This window comes from Trematomus bernacchii, unplaced genomic scaffold (assembly GCF_902827165.1).
Source record: "Trematomus bernacchii unplaced genomic scaffold, fTreBer1.1, whole genome shotgun sequence".
Classification (NCBI taxonomy): Eukaryota; Metazoa; Chordata; class Actinopteri; order Perciformes; family Nototheniidae; genus Trematomus; species Trematomus bernacchii.
In genome coordinates this window covers 15,024,652-15,044,651 of record NW_022987714.1, presented here as the reverse complement: position 1 = coordinate 15,044,651, position 20,000 = coordinate 15,024,652, and the positions used below count along the sequence as shown (strand labels likewise).

Sequence of the window (20,000 nt, the reverse complement as noted above, 5' to 3'; positions counted from 1 at the left end):
ACAATTCCGTCTCCCGTCTCACAGAAACATCTCTTGGTAAAATCAAACAAGATTGGGAAGAGGAACTAGTCCAAGCAATAGATGATGAGATCTGGGATGGTGCATTAACGAGAGTGAACAATAGTACGTCCTGTGCCAGGCTCAATCTTATACACCTTAAAGTTGTCCACCAATTCTAAACTCTCCAAAATATATCCAAATGTCACGGATACCTGTAACAGATGCCACACGTCACCAGCAAACATGACTCATATGTTTTGGTCATGTCCTCGCCTACAAGGATACTGGACAAGCATTTTCAAACACCTCGCTGAGGCCTTGGACGTGGTATTGACACCATGTGCAGAAACTGCCATTTTCGGAGTACTACCTGGCCACAGAGTGATGAGGAGGAAAACTAAAGACAGTATAGCCTTTGCAACTATTTTAGCACGTAGAAGAATACTCCTAGAATGGAAATCTTCGATACCACCTAAAGCATCTCTATGGCTTAAAGATCTTATGATGTACCTGAACTTAGAGAAGATCAAATATAACCTGAGGGGCTCTTCAAAACTATTTGAATCTGTCTGGGGCTCTATGATAGCCTACATAGCTGAACTTAAGACATTCAATTAAGAAGAAAGGGGGGAACTATGAATGTATGTGTTTGTTTTGTTTTGTTTTTGTCTCCTTTTTTATTTTTATTTTTTATTTTTGTTGTTGTTGGTTTGTTTTGTTTATTTTGTTTTTTGCTTTGTCTCTGTCTTTATATACATGTATGTGTGCACGTGTATGTATGTGTATGTGTATGTGTATATGTGTGTAGGTATGTACATATAGATATGTGTAGTGCATACAGTATGTGGGTATACATATGTGAGTATATGGGTACATGTATTATGGCTATTATTCTTTATTTCCGTATCTATTAATGAATCTTCTTTTAATATTATCTTTTACATTACTGTATTTTTACCTATATATGTATCTATTTACTTAGTTATTTACTGTACTAGCTACTGTAGGGAGGGGAGGGGGGGAAAGGGGAAGAAAAAAATAATATATTGACTGTATAAATGTAAACTCATTGTGCCTGATTCAATAAAAACAAATTACAAAAAAAAAAGAGAAACATTTTCTGTATTGGTCTCATAGTCTTCTATTACATATTAGACTCACATTTAATTGCTCTCTATATCAATAAGTGATAACTGTCAGTCAACTGATATAGCTCCAAAATAATATATATATACACTCACCGGCTACATTATTAGGTAGACCTTGATAGTACGTATTTGCATCAGAACTGCCTTAATTCTTCGTGGCATAGACTCAACAAGATGCTGGAAGCCTCCCTCAGAGATTTTGGTCCATATTGACATGATAGCATCACGCAGTTGCTGCAGGTTGGTCGGCTGCACCTCCGTGATGCAAATCTCTCGTTCCACCAAATCCCCCAAGGGGGCTAGTGACTTATCCGACCGGCCCACATCGACCGGCCCACATCGTCCGACCGGCCCACTTCAGTACCGGCCCATCGGGATTCGTCACGAACGTCACGATGGCCAGTCCGCCCCTGCCTAAAAGCATGCAAAGAAAATATCCCCCACACCATTACACCACCACCAGCCAGAACCGTTGATACAAGGCAGGATGGATCCATGCTTTCATGTTGTTTACAACAAATTCTGACACTACCGTCCGAATGTCACAGCAGAAATATTGACTCATCAGACCAGGCAGCATTTTTCCAATCTTCTATTGTCTCATTTTGGTGAGCCCGTTGCAAATTGTAGTCTCAGTTTCCTGTTCTTAGCTGACAGGAGTGGAACCCGGTGTGGTCTTCTGCTGCTGTAGCCCATCGGCTTCAAGGTTCCACGTGTTGTGCATTCAGAGATGGTCATCTGAATACCTTGGCTGTAACTAGTAGTTATTTGAGTGACTGTTGCCTTCTGTCATCGATAACCAGTTTGGCCATTGTCCTCTGACCTCTGGCATCATCAAGGCATTTTCGCCCAGAGAACTGCCACTCATTGGATATTTTCCCATTTTTAGACCATTCTCTGTAAACCCTATAGTGTGCGTGAAAATTCCAGCAGATCAGCAGTTTCTGAAATACTCAGACCAGCCCGTCTGACACCAACAACCATGCCACGTTCAAAGCCACTTAAACCACCTTTCTACCCATTCTGATGCTCTGTTTGAACTTCACCAGGTCGTCTTGACCATGTCTACATGCCTAAATGCATTGAGTTACTGCTATGTGAGTTGCTGGTTAGATATTTGCATTAATGAGCAGGTGAACAGGTGTACCTAATAAAGTGGCCAGTGAATGTATATAAACTTAACACAAAAAGTAAGGAAATGTGTGTTTGGAAGATTATTTCTTTGTTGTAACAATGCTTCTTGGCAATAAATATAATACCGTTGGAAAGCCTGTTTATTTACCTTTCAAATGGTGCCACATTTATGAGGAACATGTATTTGTGGGACAAGCAGCGGACTGAGTATGTGGGTTGCGCCTATGAAAATGTGACAAATCTCGTCCAATCTCCGGTCTCGTAGGGCTGCCAGGAGCCTGCCATGACTGCCCTTCACCATCAGGCCCACTTGCACTGGAACCTCAACATGCGGAGGAACCTTATGTTCAGCGATGAGTCCAGATTCTGTCTACGGCACATGGATCGTCGGGTCACAGTGCGGAGAAGACGCAGAGAATGCTTTGCTGCACCGATAGAGTAGGAGTGGAGAGGATGGCCTGCAGTCCTGACCTCAACCCCATTGAACACTTGTGGGATCAACTTGGCCCTTCTGTCCATGCCAGAGTGACCAACACAACCACGTTGGCTGACTTGGGACAAATGCTGGTTGAAGAATGGGATGCCATCCCACAGCAGAGTGTGAGCAGGCTGGTGACCAGCATGAGGAGGAGAGGCTGTTGTGGCCGTGTATGGCTCTTCCACACGATACTGAGGCTGCTTGTTAAATGAATCAATTGTTAATAAATATATTGTTGCCAATATGTATTGTTTCATCAGACTTCAATCCTCCAATCCACCAAACAAAACCAAACAAGAGTCAACAGCAAAGAAAAGCTGTTTGGCATTGGCAGAGGATATTAGTCACATTTTTCATGGGTGCAACCCATATAGTCAGCTCTGCTTCTCATCTCACAAATGCATGTTCCTCACAAATGTTGGTAAATAAACAGGCTTTCCAACGGTATAAGATGTATTGCCAAGAAGCATTGTTACATCTAAGAAATAATCTACCAAACACAAATGTACTTACTTTTTGTGTTGAGTTTATAATATATAGCTCTCGATAGTTTAATTTTAATCGCAAAAAGGTTGCTCTTGTAAAGGATGGAGGGATTAACAGGTATTCATTATTTAACCTGTCTCTTTATATCCCTCTACAGGCATTTATTCGCCCGTTCAGGGAGCACCACATTGACCCAACCGCCATCACTCGCCATGACTTCATTGAGACCAACGGCGACAACTGTATGATCCCCATCCTACCACTGGCTAACATGGCCTACAAGTTCCTCACATACACACCAGGTAGCACACATCACACACACATAAATAAGACTTGAATACCTCCACTAGCATGTACATCTATGTTCTGTGTGAAAGCTATTCTAACCCTAACTCATTCACATTGTTACTACCTGTGAGTGAAAAGCTCAGGGGCGTACCAGCTGCAGGAGTTCAAGCTATCCCCCAAGATCTCATGAGATCCCTCACCGGTTGCCCACCCACCAACACTTCTAACATGTTTACTTCTAATGCTGGGCGGTATACCGTTTCATACCGAATACCGAGAACTTTATACCGTATGATAGGAATTTCTCATATGCCGCAATACCGTTGAAAAAGTGGCAAAGGGTGGTCGAGCGGGACGGCAGTTCCCTGGGGACTCCTTTCACTGTCGCACCGCTGAAATGCATGCTGAGGTACAGTAGAAAAGCGTAGTAGCATAATATGTGAAGCTGAATGTAAAGATGGACACTGAAGAAAATGAGGCTGGAGATGGAGATACATATGACACACAAGAAGAACTTGCCGTAGAGAAGAGCTTTGTCTGTCGTTTGGAGGTGTTGTTTGAGAGACTGCCTATAGGAAAACGTATAAATGTAAATACATTTCCAATCATTGAAAAATAAATAAATACCTTGATACCGTTATAATTTGGAAAAATACTGTGATGTTAGTTTTTTGTCATATTGCCCAGCCCTATTTACAGCCACACTGCATAAAGCTGTAGTGTGAATCCAAGGACTTTCGAAGGTCATCTCTAAAGGGTCCAACAAAGTGTAGTAGTGACTCAGTGTTGCAGGAGGATAAAGGTAGCATATACTCTGGCTGAAGTGTGTAGTCGTGGGAAGCATGGGGCAGTTTGTGCAGGTAATCATGTGCACTGACCTTACGAGTGCAGGGCGGGATGGGAGTTACGGGAGGAGGAAGATCAGAAGGAGAAGCAGAGCAACCTGTTATTGAGGAGGGGACATTTCCACCTGTCATGTCTGCACTTCAACTCCAGCTGAAAGGTCACTAATGGGTAGAGAGGCGGGAAGTTGACATCAGTTTGTTGGTTCAAAAGTCTGAGCAGCTCACAAGTGTCTTTGATATGCTTTGTCCATCTGGACACATTTCCATTTAATGAAAGAAGGAATTATCTGTCAGGAAAAAGGAAATAAAAGGTGCAAAAAGCATCATAACTCTTCAACAAAGTGAACGACCATGATGATCCCAACTCTGTAGGAAGATTTCATCCATTTCATTTCAACATATTGTAGATGATACAGTTCTATTTCATCAGCGTATTATCTCTGTACATGTTACAATGGAATTATTATTTCAAGTAAAGCATTTATCTTTTGTAATTCAAAGGGAAAACTAGGCACTTACTATGTGGATGTCAGATCAGTGTTGATGATAAAGGTAGTTTATAAAGCAATAAACCCCCCTATGCATGCTTTACTTACTCACATAGTTGTGGCAATATTGCCTTCATGTACCAGGATTCATTTTGTGTGAGATACTAACGCTTAGCCCAACAAAATGTTGTAATCATAATTTACCCAATGGGACTTAAAACAAGTTTAGGACGTTCAGCTTTTTCCCACCTCTAGAGCACACCACCTGGATGTACAGTATGGACTACCCGGAGGAAACTTACCTGAAGTAGTTTTTAGTTTTTCCTTGTCCCATGGTCAAGTCAGCAGGAGAACTCAATACAGTACGCACTAAGGAATTTATGCTTCAGTTGATTACATTTACCACGAACGCTAACTTCACCTCCACATAAAAAATGGCACGTTTCTTATTAAAGGTCACCTATTGTGCAAAATCCACTTGTTCATTTTGAATCAGCTGAAGCGACTTAACTGACTTTTTGGTACACCCTGATAATAGAGAGTTACAATAATCCAGCCTTGAAATAACAAATGCATGGACTAGTTTCTCTGCATCGTTTTGAGGCAAGATATGCCTGATTTTTGCAATGTTACGTAGATGAAAGAAGGCGGTCCTTAAAATTGATTTTATGTGGGCGTTAAAGGATAAATCCTGATCAAATATAACACCAAGATTCCTTACAGTCTCACTGGAGGCCAAATTAATGCCATCCATAGTTAGTATATCTTTAGATAGTTTGTTTCGTAGATTCTTTGGGCCGAGTACAATAACTTCAGTTTTGGCCGTGTTTAACATAAAAAAATGTTAGGTCATCCACGTTTTTAAGTCCTTGAGGCAGTCTTGAATTTTATTTAGATGATTGGTTTCATCAGGCTTGATTGATAAATATAGTTGAGTATCATCCGCATAACCATTTTTAACAACCGTATCACCTGAATCTCCTCCTAGAGCACCATTGTGTTCTTTTTAACCAAATCTCTCTCAGAGGGGCGTGGGGAGGGGCTCCTTATTTTCATCTAAAGTAACAGACAGAGAATCAGCACTTTTGAAACAGGGCTGAAACAGAAGGGATTATGGGATGCTACAATGGTCTGTTTGGTATTTAGAGCCAAACACTTCAGAGACATGTTTTGTATCTAAGACCTATACTATATTGATGAAAAACAATATAATAGGGGACCTTTAAACATGTTTAAAGGCACTTCAGTTTAATTAAAATATTTAGAAAATGTTGGTAGTTTTGCTTTCTCAAACTACCAAGATTTTCTAAATATATGGGGACTTCAGAGCATACTGTAAGTAGAGATGTATTTTTAAGTGTCACATTATCAAAATTATCATTATATACACATTAAATAAAATGAAATAAAAATATGGACATGATTTTATCAACAAGTAGAAGAAAGAAGAGCAAAGGGGAAACTTGCAAAGGTCAGCAACTTGGCCGCAGTAAGGACCTGCGAATGGGGGGAGGGTGGGGTTGAGCGAGAGAAGATTAGAGGGGAGAGGTAGTGAGGTTCACTTGTAGGTGACATCCACACCTGTCATGTCACACACCGCAGGGAGTCAACAGGTTACGAGACGGCGACGCGAGAAACGCAGTGACATCTACACCTGTCATGTCTGCACCTTAAGAGGTCACCGCTAAGAGTTTGAGACAGAGGGTGAGAGTGCACGGAGAAGAAGAGAGGGGAGCGCAGGGGGGGCGGAGGGTCATGTAGCGGTAAGATGACATCCAAACCTGTCATGTCAAGCTCCTCACAGTGTCAGGCGGTCACCAGACAAAGACAAAGACAGAGGTAGAAGGGAGAAGCGGCGAGGTGACATCTCCAGCTGTCATGTCTGCACATGGAGCGCTGTTTGAACCAAAGAGAGGGGACGAGGGATGGAGGCAGACTGGAGAGGACAGCTGTAAGTCAAAGCGACAGAGAGACTCAAGTGAATAACAAGAGTTAGCCGTGTGACAGACAGGCGGTAGTCTTTCATTGTTTTCAGGCAGGAGACAGATGGAAACATTTGACTGTGAGTCCTTTTCCAGGTGTTGGTGGCTCGATTACACAATCCAAATGTTGTTCAAATGAAGAAGACAGTAGCCGCTTTTAAGGACGTTTTCAAGCACTACAGTATATTATATGATGGAGGATTTCTACTCTAAATACAAGCATAAATCAATTGCAATAATTAGCAATTATTATGTGTTATTTATATGTTAATTTTAATAGATGGAGAATCTGAATGCAAGAACCCCTATCCATCAGTACTATAATAAATCATGTTAACTTTCAATACAGAGAATGTACTTCTTGTATTTGCACAATATTATTAATTGATACAAAAAAGTACCTTGCTTACTGTGTGGGGCTCTACTTTATTCCATTTTAAATCATATGGCAAATGGCTGTGATATTCTTATAAACATCCATCAACCCTAAACCCTTTTTAAAGAGCTCCTTGCTTCCAAGCCAATATTTGTCGCGGCCAAACTTTAGAACTTCAACTTCTGTTATAAGTAAACTTCCTAGTATGGAAAAGTGGTTAAATGCGCTACGTTATTTTTGCCTCGTCCTATTTTCCTTCTTTCCTGGGTTTAAGGGCAACATCAGTTTGCTCGCTCAATGGACCAGATCCCCAGATGATGATCCGGGTAATTTATAATTCGCTATTCAAGCCACTTTGGCTTTAGTCGCCATTGAACAACTTTCCTAGAAATGACCGGGAGCCTGCCCCTAACGCTGTATCCATTTATCTTTGTACATCCATCATCAGAACTGTTTAGAAAATTGTCATCTCCTATGTACTCGTCCTGACATGTTTGTCACCTGTCAGCTCACATCAACACCAACACTATCAGCATTAACCACTTCCTGGAAACCAATCTCTTTCCTGAGTTGATTAAATACTTATCTAAGAATGGTGCTTATAGTTCACATTTTTGAAATATTTGAAAACAATAAAGAGATTTACTTGACAGATGTCAACATTTGAATATACCTTCTGTACAACTGGTTTACAGTTTTGAATGGTATCTGGACTTACATTTATATAGTGCCAGTCTAGTCTTCCAACCTCTAGCCCCTTTTTCATTGAGGTTGTTCCGGGGCCGGTGTCGATTGAAAATACATTACTGTGTTCCCCATGTACTGTCTGTTGGCTTTTGGCCCTGAACATTGGTTCAACCCTGGTCCCAACTATATGGTCAGTCCATTACCACCTGGTGAGACAGTCCAACATGGGATTACTACTTTTAAGCGGCTTCTGCCATTTCTGAAACGCTATTTTGGGGTTCAGTATTTGGCAGGAGGACACTTACACATATCACGGACCAGAGCAGCCGTGGATTGAACCCCCAATCCTCTGATAGGTGGCTCTACCTCTTAAAACACAGACTCTTATTGTGAACATATCCTGGCCCTGATGCTGTTTCAAAAGAAAAACCATCACTAAAAGGAGATGCTCCCTCTTTCTCCCTATTCCCCAGCCTCCATCTGAACCCATACTCCACCTTCATCTGAGCATCACATAGAAACACGGCACATATTCTGTCCGCTCCCAGGGCGCCTCTGTAGGAATAATGTGTACAGTAGTTATTTTAGAGCATGACAGTGGGAATGCAGAAGTTGTTTAAATATGTAAAGGTGAGAGTGATGATTCATACTTCCATTTGAACATCAGTAGTTTCTTTCTTGCTCAATAAAGAATGGACAGAATTTCGAGCCTTATTTCCTTGTTTGGTTGCATAAAGGGCTGAACTATCTCACCCCTGAATAAACACCTTAACATTTTCTCTTGATGTCCATAGTGCTAGGATACTTTACAGACACTGCTTACTGCCCCTCCTGATTTTAAACGTTGTCCTCTCCTCGCCTCTCTTCCCCATCCCTCCCTGTTTCCTCCTCCTCCCCTTCGGTCTCTTTATCTCTCTGAGGCTCCCACCAGCATCCTCTCTGAGGGAGTACTACTCCTTCATACTGGCCTTCTTCATTACACAAAACAGTTTGATCAATTATTCTATTAACTTTACTCTCTCTGTTTCTTTCTTTCTCTGTGTAAATGTCTGTCATCACATTTCAGAATCCTTGGCAGCGTCTTATCCCTGGGATTGCTACGTCTTTGCACTGGCAGTTTTCGTGAGACTGACCAATCAGATTCATAAGTGGAGCCATTCGTACTTCGGCCTCCCGTGCTGGGTCACGTTGCTCCAGGACTGGCATTTAGTTTTGCCACGGAAACATCCCTGCATCCACCACGTCTCACCACACGAGACATACTACTGCATTACGACGGGTAAGAACTGCTGTTATCACAACTAGTAAATATTTTGTATGCCACTCAGATAAGAATATGGTTTTACATACTAGAGATTTGAACTACATTACAAAAACAAATATCCCCGGCTGAACTCAAAGCAGATAAACAATGCGCAAGTCAAAATACATAATATAAAAACATAAACATACATTATTTTTGGAAGAGCTGAACAGATTTGTGCGGGGAAAAAAAGTCCTAACTTTAACTTGATGATTTTACTCAATGGACATTTTCCAGACAACTTTCCGGGCTTAATCACAAGTTTGAAGTCTTCTTCAAAATAGCATGGTGTTCATTTTTTAACTTATGGTCCCTTTTAGAGTTAAATAAACAAGAAAGCACCACATGCTTTAGGGTGGGGCTATTTTGTGATTGACAGGTCGTAGCAGTGTGGACCTGTGTTCATCTGGGTGCTCTTAGTTTTTTTGACTTAAAATAATAATCTTTTTTACTTTGTTTACAAATCCTAATCATTTAAAAGTTAAATTTTGCCTAAAAATGTCTTGGTTAGCATTAGATCATAGTTAACTCGGCCCTCCCGTCCTCTTGTTGTAATTTCTGGTTCAAAATAACCAAGACTGTGAAAAGAGATAAAAGTCAAGGAAAGTAATAGCACATTGATATTAAGAATAAATCATATAACAATCTATCATATCATAAAAATTATACTGGCTGGATAAGGATAATGTTACCTTGATACTATATGATAAACTTGATTGGTAAAGCCACATTTGAGGGACAATACTTACATAGCCTACTCGTAAACGTTACAAACATATTGTGAGTCTACCCCTACACTGGAGAACCTGTGAAAAACATTGGATTAAAATAAATCGAAAGTGTGTTATGCGACTTTTACTATCAGCTGTGTGTATTTTGTGGTCGGCCATTTTAGATCCCCATAATTGAAGCTGATGACTGCAGAATCATTTAATTTAACAATTCTCTGCAGATTTGGACAAAATGGCTGCCATGTCTGTCTGTCTCTGGGCTTCATATAAATAACTAAAAGAAAAATGTTCTGTTTGCGTGCGCGTGTGTCTTCGGAGACACGAGGCCTCAGTAGTAGATCCACATTCAGTATTCTGTGTGCATCTGGGTGAGGGGGAGAGAAAAGAGGGAGGATACACAGGGGAGAGTCAGCTTGTACGTCACCCTGCGCCCCTGCGGACGACAGATGTGTGGGTGAGCGAGTCGAGGGGGGGTGTCACAGGGAGAGTGTGTGTTTGTACACGCGCACACATCTGCATACTTTAGCATCTGTGTGTGTACTAGTCTCTTTGACCTCCTCTTCGGTTTCTAACCTGTGTGTGTGTGTGGTTGGAGCTGGGTTGGTATCGGTTGGGGGCCCACAGGGGACCGCGGAGGCCCCCCGCTCCCCCAGCCTGGCTGCCTTAGATTCCGCTGGGGCTCGCCTCGCTGCCTTTGTGTGCGCCACCGGCTGACAATCTCCATGTATATTTAATGCTAACCTGCTGTCTGTTCTAACAAATAGGACTTCACAGGCAGAGGGGGGATGGAGGACAGGGGAGGGAGGGAGGGTAGAGAGCGGAGCGGGAGGGCGACAAGAGGGTGGGTAGGAAGCAGGGAATTGGAGGGGAAAAAAAGTGTGTGGCGAAAGAAGGAGAAATGAAGAAGGAGGGATGGAGGGAAAGAGAGAAATCAAACAAAACCTCTGGCTGCTTTACGGCTTTACCGTCTTCCAGCCGAGAGAGGGTCACTGGAGGGACACACACACACACACACACACACACACACACACACACACACACACACACACACACACACACACACACACACACACACACACACACACACCCACACACCCACATCCCCGCAGCTATAGCATGCACCCTATGCAAACACATCATGGGTGGTAGTGTGTGAGCACCAGACAAGGGTAACCTAAGTACACACAGCTAGCGTGGATGTCTCTATTTGCATCTTCCCAGTGTGTGTCTGTTTTTTTAATTAATTCTGCATATATGTGCTTATGTTAGTGAAGTGTGCGTGGGCTGACAAGACTAAAACATGAACATGTATTGTGTCTACATATGAATAGTAAAAAGGACTTTTATGTCTTAAATATAAGTGTTGGCTGCCTCTGAAGCAGGTGTATGTTTGTTTGTGTGTGTGTGTGTGTGTGTGTGTGTGTGTGTGTGTGTGTGTGTGTGTGTGTGTGTGTGTGTGTGTGTGTGTGTGTGTGTGTGTGTGTGTGTGTGTGTGCGTGTGTTTGTTTGTGTGGGTGTGTGTATGTGTATGTGTCTGTGTGCATCTGCCAGTTTATGTGTGTGTGTGTGTTTGGCAGTATGTATGTACACAAGCTGTTGTACAGTCATGAATGCATGCATGTGTACATGTAAATGTACTTTGGCCTGCAGCCATACATACATTAATGTATTTACTTTAAACATACAGTACATATAAATATATATATAAAGCTATTGCAATCCTGAAAACCTAACACAGAACAAAGAATCCTGAAATGTGTGTTTGTTTGTGTGAGCATGATTGTGTGTGTTTGTGTTAGTAGGGGCTAAGGACATCTCCTGGGACAACCCCCTCACCCCCCCTCCTCACTGCTTGTGATGATAAAAGTGGGATACGGGGTTAGATGTAGATAGGAGGGTAGAGAATTGGGGAGGAGAGAAAGATTATAATAGAGAGAGGAGGAAGTTAAAGCTAGATTAAGAGGTTTAGTATGAAACTCTCTGGTGCTAAAATGTCTAAACTACTAAACATTTTTGTTGAGTTCTGTCCCAACATAATTCGCCACATTTTCCCACATTTTTCAACCTCAGAGGAATCTGTCATTTTAGAGGTTGATATCATTTAGTTGCCTGGAATGGTAAAGTATCCCCTTTGGCACCAGAGTCAGTGTTGTCTGTCAGAAGATGTCATAAATGGCATATTTGTCAAGTTTTAAGACACATTTTTTCTTTAAACTTCTCAGATCTTAGTTGTTTAACTATATAGTTTACCTTGGTCAAGGATTGTACCTATCAGAAGGTTGGATCTCAAGTTATCAGAGAAACAAGCTGAGTAAAAGTGAACTGTAGCCGAACATCATTGGAAAAACAAAGACCTTTTAAAAAAAAAAAGACCTTTCACCAGTTTGATTAACCTCTGTGGATAATTTGGCTAGTATGGCGTAAAACAAGTCATGAGAAACAAACTGCAGTGACAGCAATGCTAACAATAACTTCCACACCTTTTTGTTGTTATTTAACCGATAAAACCCTTGCTGCAGAAACTACAAATTGTGCATTTAAGGACAGAAAAGTGAAATATGAGGCAAAGTAAAGAGAGAAAAAGAGTAAAAGAGACACCAGGAAATTTTGTCCAGGATGTTTGTAGGGAAAATATTGAGGTTGGATTTAGGATGGATGGAAACAGGTTCGCGCTGTGAATCAAATATCTCTGAGAATATTGACTGATCCGTCAGAGACAATCAGGTTATTCCATAAAATGTAGTTGAAGAGTGAATAATTGAGCCATTAAATGTGTATTATGTTTGCTTAATTTATTGGCTAAGTGCTTTTCAACTTGCTCTTTTGGCGATTTGTGTCAGTCCATAAATCAGGGGTAGGGAACCTTTTTCCTCTCAAGGGCCATTACAATTTTTACAACATCCTCCGGGGGCCGTACAAATTATTGAACTCAACCTCTGCTTAAAAAAACTAAAATCACAGCCCATTCATTTCGCCTTTCTTTCATGCTGTGCAAAGAAAAAGCAACCTCTTAATCCAGATATCTTACCATGACCCCAGGGAGATTTTCTTTTTTTATGTTGAAGTTAAAAGCATCAATCTGGTGCAGTTTGAGAGCAAAATTAAGAGATCTATGGATACATCTCTCAACATCCATATGAATCAGAACTGTAAGCAGATTTTCTTTTTCTTTATGGATATTTTACTAATCATTCTTTTGCGGTCTAGATTTCCTAGAATTTTTTTGTGTTTATAAATTACCTCGAGGGCCGTATCAAATGGTTTCGCGGACCGTATACGGCCCAGAGGCCGGAGGTTCCCCACCCTTGCCATAAATGAACCACTTTATTCCAGACTCAGTGTTCCTTCCTTAGCTTTTTTTTGTAGTTCTCTCCCCATTTCAACTTCCTCCCTCTATTATCCTACATCCATTTTCTGTCTCTTTCTTCATGTTTCCTCACATCCCAGGTTGGTGCAACTTTCCACTGGACCAGCTGGGCTTTTGGAGACGGATGGAGCAACTGATCAGAGGACTCACAGGCCACAGACCGAGATCAGATGATCTGGCGTGGGCCCAGAAGACCGACAGATAAAGACGGGGATGGAGGTGGGAAAAAACACACACACACATTTAGCTCATGCTTCTTTTTAAGAGCAAACATTCAAAGAAAGTTTTGCAGGAAACATCAAAGATGGATGAGAAAACTACTGTATGTGCTGGAGTGTGTAGTGTAACAAGCTTTCAACATATGAGGTGATTATAGCTCTGTGGCAGAGCGAATCAGCTTGTAGTCCTGTTTATCCAATGAGGTGTAGGGGAATTCTGGAGGTTGGGCTCTCCAGGAGTGACAACCACACACGTTTGATTCCTTGTCTGGTTTTTGTCCGTTTTAGAAAAATCTCTCCTGGCTGTTTCTTTTCACACGGGAAGGTGAAACTGATGATTGTGTGCGTTAGATGAAACATTTTGTGCCTGTGCTTGATGATCTCCACAGGCAAGATATGACTTTGGAAGGATTAACATGAAAAACAATACATAAAATACATACAGTAGCTTCCTTCAAAATGTACAGCCATATTATAAATATCTTACTCACACAAAAAAATCAGGTTGTCCAGTTTTGGTTAGTTTTATACATTACTGTCTTTTCAAATTGTAATACTTTTCTTATGCCAACATCTCTCATTGGTCTTTCGCTACAGCACGCAGCAGGTCAGTTTTTTCTTGTAGCTTTAGGAATACACTTCTCAAAAGTTCTACGCTGTACAAAGCTTTATCATAGAAATATGTACTGCATAAAACTAGGGCTGCACAATTTGGAGAAAATGACTAATTTTGACTGATATTGTATTTACGATATGATTCACAATATTGAAGGGAATTATCATGTCTTAATGACAAGTCTGTAATCAGTGATCTGTACCAAACAATTATCCTTTGTTAAGTCTGTATAATAACATTTTTATGCTGAGATATCTCTGTAGCACCACACAGCTTCAATCAAAATGGGATTTTAAAGCATATATAGCTTTTAAAATATATTGTGATGACTGCGATTTGAATATTGAAATACTGTAGTAAATTTGGTGATTTTGATAAAATGTTGATAATTCTCCAGCCCTTATAAAAACTAATAAGTAACCCAGGTGATCTTGTAACTCTTGCTTTAGGAGGTTAACGCCTTCCAGGCTCTATCTAAAGGTAGAACATCTACTTACAGCAGGGGTGTCAAACTCAATTTAATCTCGGGCCACATTAGCATCATGGTTGCACTCAAAGGGCCAGTTTTATATACAAGAATATAAAAAATACATATATAAAAATGTAATATATATAAAATAATGTATTATATTACATTATTGCCTCTGCATTGGAATATTATCTGATAGGGTAATAACTTAATAAGTCTCTTCAGTGAGAATGTCACAAAATGATTTAAAAAGAAAAGCCAAATTCTGGAATAAAAGTCAAAAAAAATAAATGACATTTTGAAAAAAAAGTCAGATTCTGAGAAAAAGGCAAATTCTAAGAAAAATGAATATTTGAAGAAAAAAAGTCAAATTCTGAGAAACAAGTCAAATTTGAGAGGCATTGTGCCACTAGTTTATGGGCAACGTGCTTCTGTCATGTAACCGTATAATAAACATATTATATTCTTTGCAAGCTCTTGTGGGCCACATAAAATGAAGTCACGGGCCGGATTTGGCCCCCGGGCCTTGAGTTTGACACCCCTGACTTACAGCATCTTTAAAGCCTCCGCTTCAGCGAACACTCATGAGAATAGTATCAGTCATTTCATCTCACCGTCAGCCAGAAAGTGAATGTGCTTTAATGTTTTATTCTAACATTCAACTAAATACAAAAAATCTGGCATGAAAGATTGGATGACAGGTTGATGTTCTTATTTATCCCAAGTCTCTTGTCTCCATTTTAACATAAAGTGGCACAGACAGAAGCAACACTTTGTTGGCATCAGTGGCTTCTTTTTCTGTATTCATGCAGCGCCTGCAGACAGAAATCTATCCCGCAGAAGTTCCCTTTCTTGGAGGATGCTTTTGGCTGCCCCAAAGGCAATCACACAAATCCTACATGTGTAGTTAAGGTTAGCGTTTCACCTCCAAACGGGCTGGCTCAGGGCAGGAAAGTTACCATGTTATAACTCAATATCTAGAAAAGCTCAACCAAGGCTTAGGCACTTCCTAATCATTCAAAATCTTAGGAAAAGCTTGAAAACCCTTTTGGTATTTATTTTCTCGACAAACCACATTTGCAGTCTTTCATAAGCATATTATTATTTAAACATTTTTGAAATGTTGATTCATTGCTGCTTTCATATTTTCAATACTCTCGTAGAACAGACAAATAAATCTCATCAGCAGTTCAGCAACATGCTTATTGATGCCCCGCTGTGCTGCGTATTTGACTGCAACTGTAAATACTAAACACGACAACAACAAGAAATGTGTCACAAAAACTGAAATCAGAGAGATTTATTCAAGAAATGCATGGCAACGTTTTTACATCAAGTTGTGGCAGCAAATGGGAAAGGAAGAGGAGAAATTGCACTGGAGAAAAAAATATTATTTAACAAAACTGATAAGCTTATAAAATTCTAACAGCATCTCTGACTTTGTTTATATTTCACACGATGACACACACACTTACGTTGGCTGTTATAACTCTGTACTCCGGACTCTATCTGTTTGACTTGTAGCTTATTTATAGGCTGGAAATCCCTTTATTCACAGAAGTGTGAATACCAACAGCACTTTTATTGTTTTAATGAGCAAAATGTTTCAAATGCATCCTTCAAGCTTTTGTTCACTCAAGGGTTTTCTCTGGCTTTTTCATTTCTATTTTTTTCTTAACGGATCAAGCCTTGTACAGGTACATTTTGACATTCCATTTCGTAACAGAACGCTCGCTGCTCGTCTTGCCTTAATGTTTATATCTGCACTTTGATTTAAATAAAGGGTTATGAACTCATTTGTTTGGTCATATTTGATACAAAACATAATGTTAAGAGATCATTTACTAAGAACATGTAGTTTGCAGGGGGATTGAATGGTTTCAGTATTTTTAATGCTGTTTGAAAGACTTCTACTTTAGTGCACAAGAGGCCTGTTAATCCAATATGTACCAACGAAATGGGGACATGAGCAAACGATTTTTTCTTAATCCTAAAATCTTTTGATTTTAAGGTTAATGCAGTGCCTGGCTCAAAGGTTTAAATCTAGAGAGATAGATCACCCTGTAGATAAAAGCCACTGCTGCACCACCAGCGCCCTCTAGTGTAGGTTTGCTGTTCCTACACTTGTATTCTTCTTCTCCCTGTCAGAAATACATTTGGATGGATGCAGAGGTCAAAAGGTCACCACGTTCTGCTCTACATCCTGCCACGTGACCTCCAGATCGGTTCAGTGAGTCTCACCATCACGCCCCCCCCACCAACCCCCAGGAAGCAGAGCCCCTGTTGGGATACAGCTGCTGCAGCGGCCCCTCTGGAGCCTGCTGAGAGCCGGGGGCCAGAGAGGGAGGAGAGCAGGGGAAGTAATTAGAAGAGAGAGGAGGCAAGGACAGGTGAGGGGGAAAGGGGGGAGACACGTGATTTAAACACGACAGATATCAATTTGATATTCGTTTTTTAGAAGGAAGGTCAATCAAATCAAATCAAATCAGGTTTTATTTATAAAGCACATTTAAAAGCGATTTTTGGTCGAGCCAAAGTGCTGTACATGTAATAAAAAACACATTACTACAAAACACAATAAACAGATATAACTTAAAAAACAAAATAAGAATAAAACACACGGAAAAATCAGGAGTCGTGCTCCGCTCTAACTAGAAAGCCAGAGAGAAGAAGTGTGTTTTTAGTTTTGATTTAAAAACCCCTAGGGTCTGGGCCGACCTTACATGGAGGGGCAGAGTGTTCCAGAGCCTAGGGCCAGCTGCTGCGAATGTTTGAGTTTAGCAACAAAAGCAGTCCAATAAATCCATAACCAGTACTGAGTGATAGGCCTACTACAGAGGGAGAATGCAGGATTGTCAGTTGATTTTCATAGCTGCTGTCAATAGATGTAAGCTGGATCAACTTAAAAATAAAAATAACTTCAGTTCCATTTGCTGCCTTACACTAAGCCAGTGGTTCTCAAACTTTTTCTGTCAGGCCCCCCCTTTGGAGAAAAAATAAAGTCGGGCCCCCCCAACACAAATAGTCAGGCTCAGTGGCGGCGCCAGAGATTTATTTTGGGGGTGCTGTGGGGTGGCTTGACGTTTCATAGAGGGTGCTCAAACATTTAGGATTTCCCATTAATGTACCGGTCGCTACAGTGGAATTTTCTACTGCAACACTCCCCACGCAAATACACAATGTACCCGCGACTGTTACAATGAAGGCTCGATAATCAGCTCACGGCATATAGGTGTAAGCAGTGGTAAAGTGCTATTTTTATAGGTGGTGTGTGGACCTCACATAGGGGGGTCCGGGGGCATGCTCCCCGGGAAGATTTATTTTTAAATATTGAAGTTAAATGCATCAATCTGGTGCACTTTGAGAGCAAAATTAAGAGATCTATGGATACCTCTCTCAACACCCATATGAAACAGAACTGTCAACAGATTTACTTTTTCTTTATGGATATTTTACAAATCACCCTTTTAAACTTTATTCTTGTTTTACTGTCATATAGTATTTCATACCTGTTTTTCATTTATTCTCTTATTTTTTTATAACTATAATGATCATATAAACGTGTGCCTCGGAAATAATTGTTTACATTAATGGTGACCAAAACGTTTGAGACCCACTGAGATAACACTGAGAGAGTCCTTTAGCTCACTGAGTCTCTCAGTCTGACAGGAGAGGATTCTCCTCCACTTTGTTGTTGAAAAAACTCCTTATATCCGTTAGCGTAGCTCGCTAGCACCAGAAGCTAACAACAACGATCTCCGGTACCGGTGCGCTCTCTCTCTCTCGCTCGCGCACGCACACAAAATGGCTCGTTCCACACACACACAGAGCCGAGCTTTAAAGAAACACAGAGACCCAGACGTAATAGTACTGTACTGTATCATATTATTTTCGAATCAATAATTTTTCAAATTATGATTTTTTCTTTTTTTTAATCTTTTTTTTTTGTTGAAAATCTTCAGAAACAATCTTCATGCGACTTCAACTGCTAACTGTTCATTCATACTTTCACTTAGAAACCTCATTCCAATTTTAAAATGTTACACATCTTTCTGACATTATTCGTGTAACACAACTTTTAAATCTGATTCTTACTTTTAGAGATATTAAACATTGTTCAGACTTTAAAGAAGCTTTCTTCAGATTTTAACATTGCGTGATGTCACAGAGGGTAGGAAATCTTGAAATTTGCCTTCATATTTCTTTTTAAAACTGCCATAATTCCCAAACCCTACATTCCTGAGACATCATTTTTCATGACAAACGTAGGAAAACATCTCGTAGCTTGAAAAAGGACAAATAATTAAGCAAAAATAATTAAACAAAATGCCTCTTGAGGGCATGAAGTGACAAAATCTTTCAACATGTCTCCATTAACACCCATTGTAATTTCAGGCTGATATTTCCTCACGGTAGCAGCCGCACACCTTTAGTTAAACTGCCAAAAAGGCCACATTATTAACCCGAAAGTACACAAAAATTACACTTCAGATACTCAACTTCCTTGACATGCTTCATGTTTTGAAATTTCACAGATATCTGTTATGGTTCTTCCACAAAACGTTCACATGTAAGAGGTTTATCTCTCATTCAGAACAATGCAAACCTTTGATCTCTACAGAGCTCGTTAGCTCAACTATAAACACCTGTGTAATGATGATGTCATCACTCCAACTGACAGCAGTCAGTTCTAACTGTTCATTTCATACTCACACACACACACACACACACACTCTCTCTCTCTCTCTCTCTCTCACAAACACACACTCTCTCTCTCTCTCACACACAGTCTCTCTCTCTCACACACAGTCTCTCTCTCTCTCTCTCTCTCTCTCTCTCTCTCTCTCTCTCTCTCTCTCTCTCTCTCTCTCTCTCTCTCACACACACACTCTCTCTCTCATGCGGCTTTCACACCAGCGCTTATCCCTTTCTAGCTCCTAGCGAGAGCTTTTCTGGTTCAGCTCCCGTTTCCCTTTTCAGCTCCCGCTCTGTTCACACCGCCCAGAGCTGCCGCTGCTGCGTCATGACGTCACAGTTTACATCGCTGATTTTCTCCCACAACAACAACGGGCCGGGGACTGCGTCGGGTCGATGATCGTGTTGCTTTTAATCATACGAAGCCAGATTAAATTAAATAACGACTTCTCCAACCTTATACTTTTCTCCAGAGTGCCGTGGTTCATTGTTTATTAATGTGTTTCAGCGGCATTTACCGACCGCTGCAGTGCTGGCTGCTCTTCCACGGGAGTTTATTCTCCCGTTAGTTCCGGGTTAGCTCACACGGCTCTAAAGTATTCACTGTCTGACTGTCACACAAGCAGCTGATACATATCCCCAGTTCCCCTTAAGTGAATGTGTGTCAGTCTGAATTGACGCTGTTTGGC

General features: G+C 40.7%; 1 protein-coding gene across 1 annotated transcript in view; it reads left to right on the top strand.

Annotated features, from left to right (window-relative positions):
- The window catches only part of si:ch211-212o1.2 (uncharacterized protein LOC492735 homolog), a 68,630-nt gene that overhangs the window by 32,229 nt on the left and 16,401 nt on the right, over window positions 1-20,000 (top strand). The window contains 3 exon segments of the mRNA XM_034141567.1: window positions 3,404-3,548; window positions 8,979-9,191; window positions 13,394-13,532. Of these exon segments, the coding sequence (XP_033997458.1) occupies window positions 3,404-3,548; window positions 8,979-9,191; window positions 13,394-13,518 (483 nt within the window). The 3' untranslated portion in view covers window positions 13,519-13,532.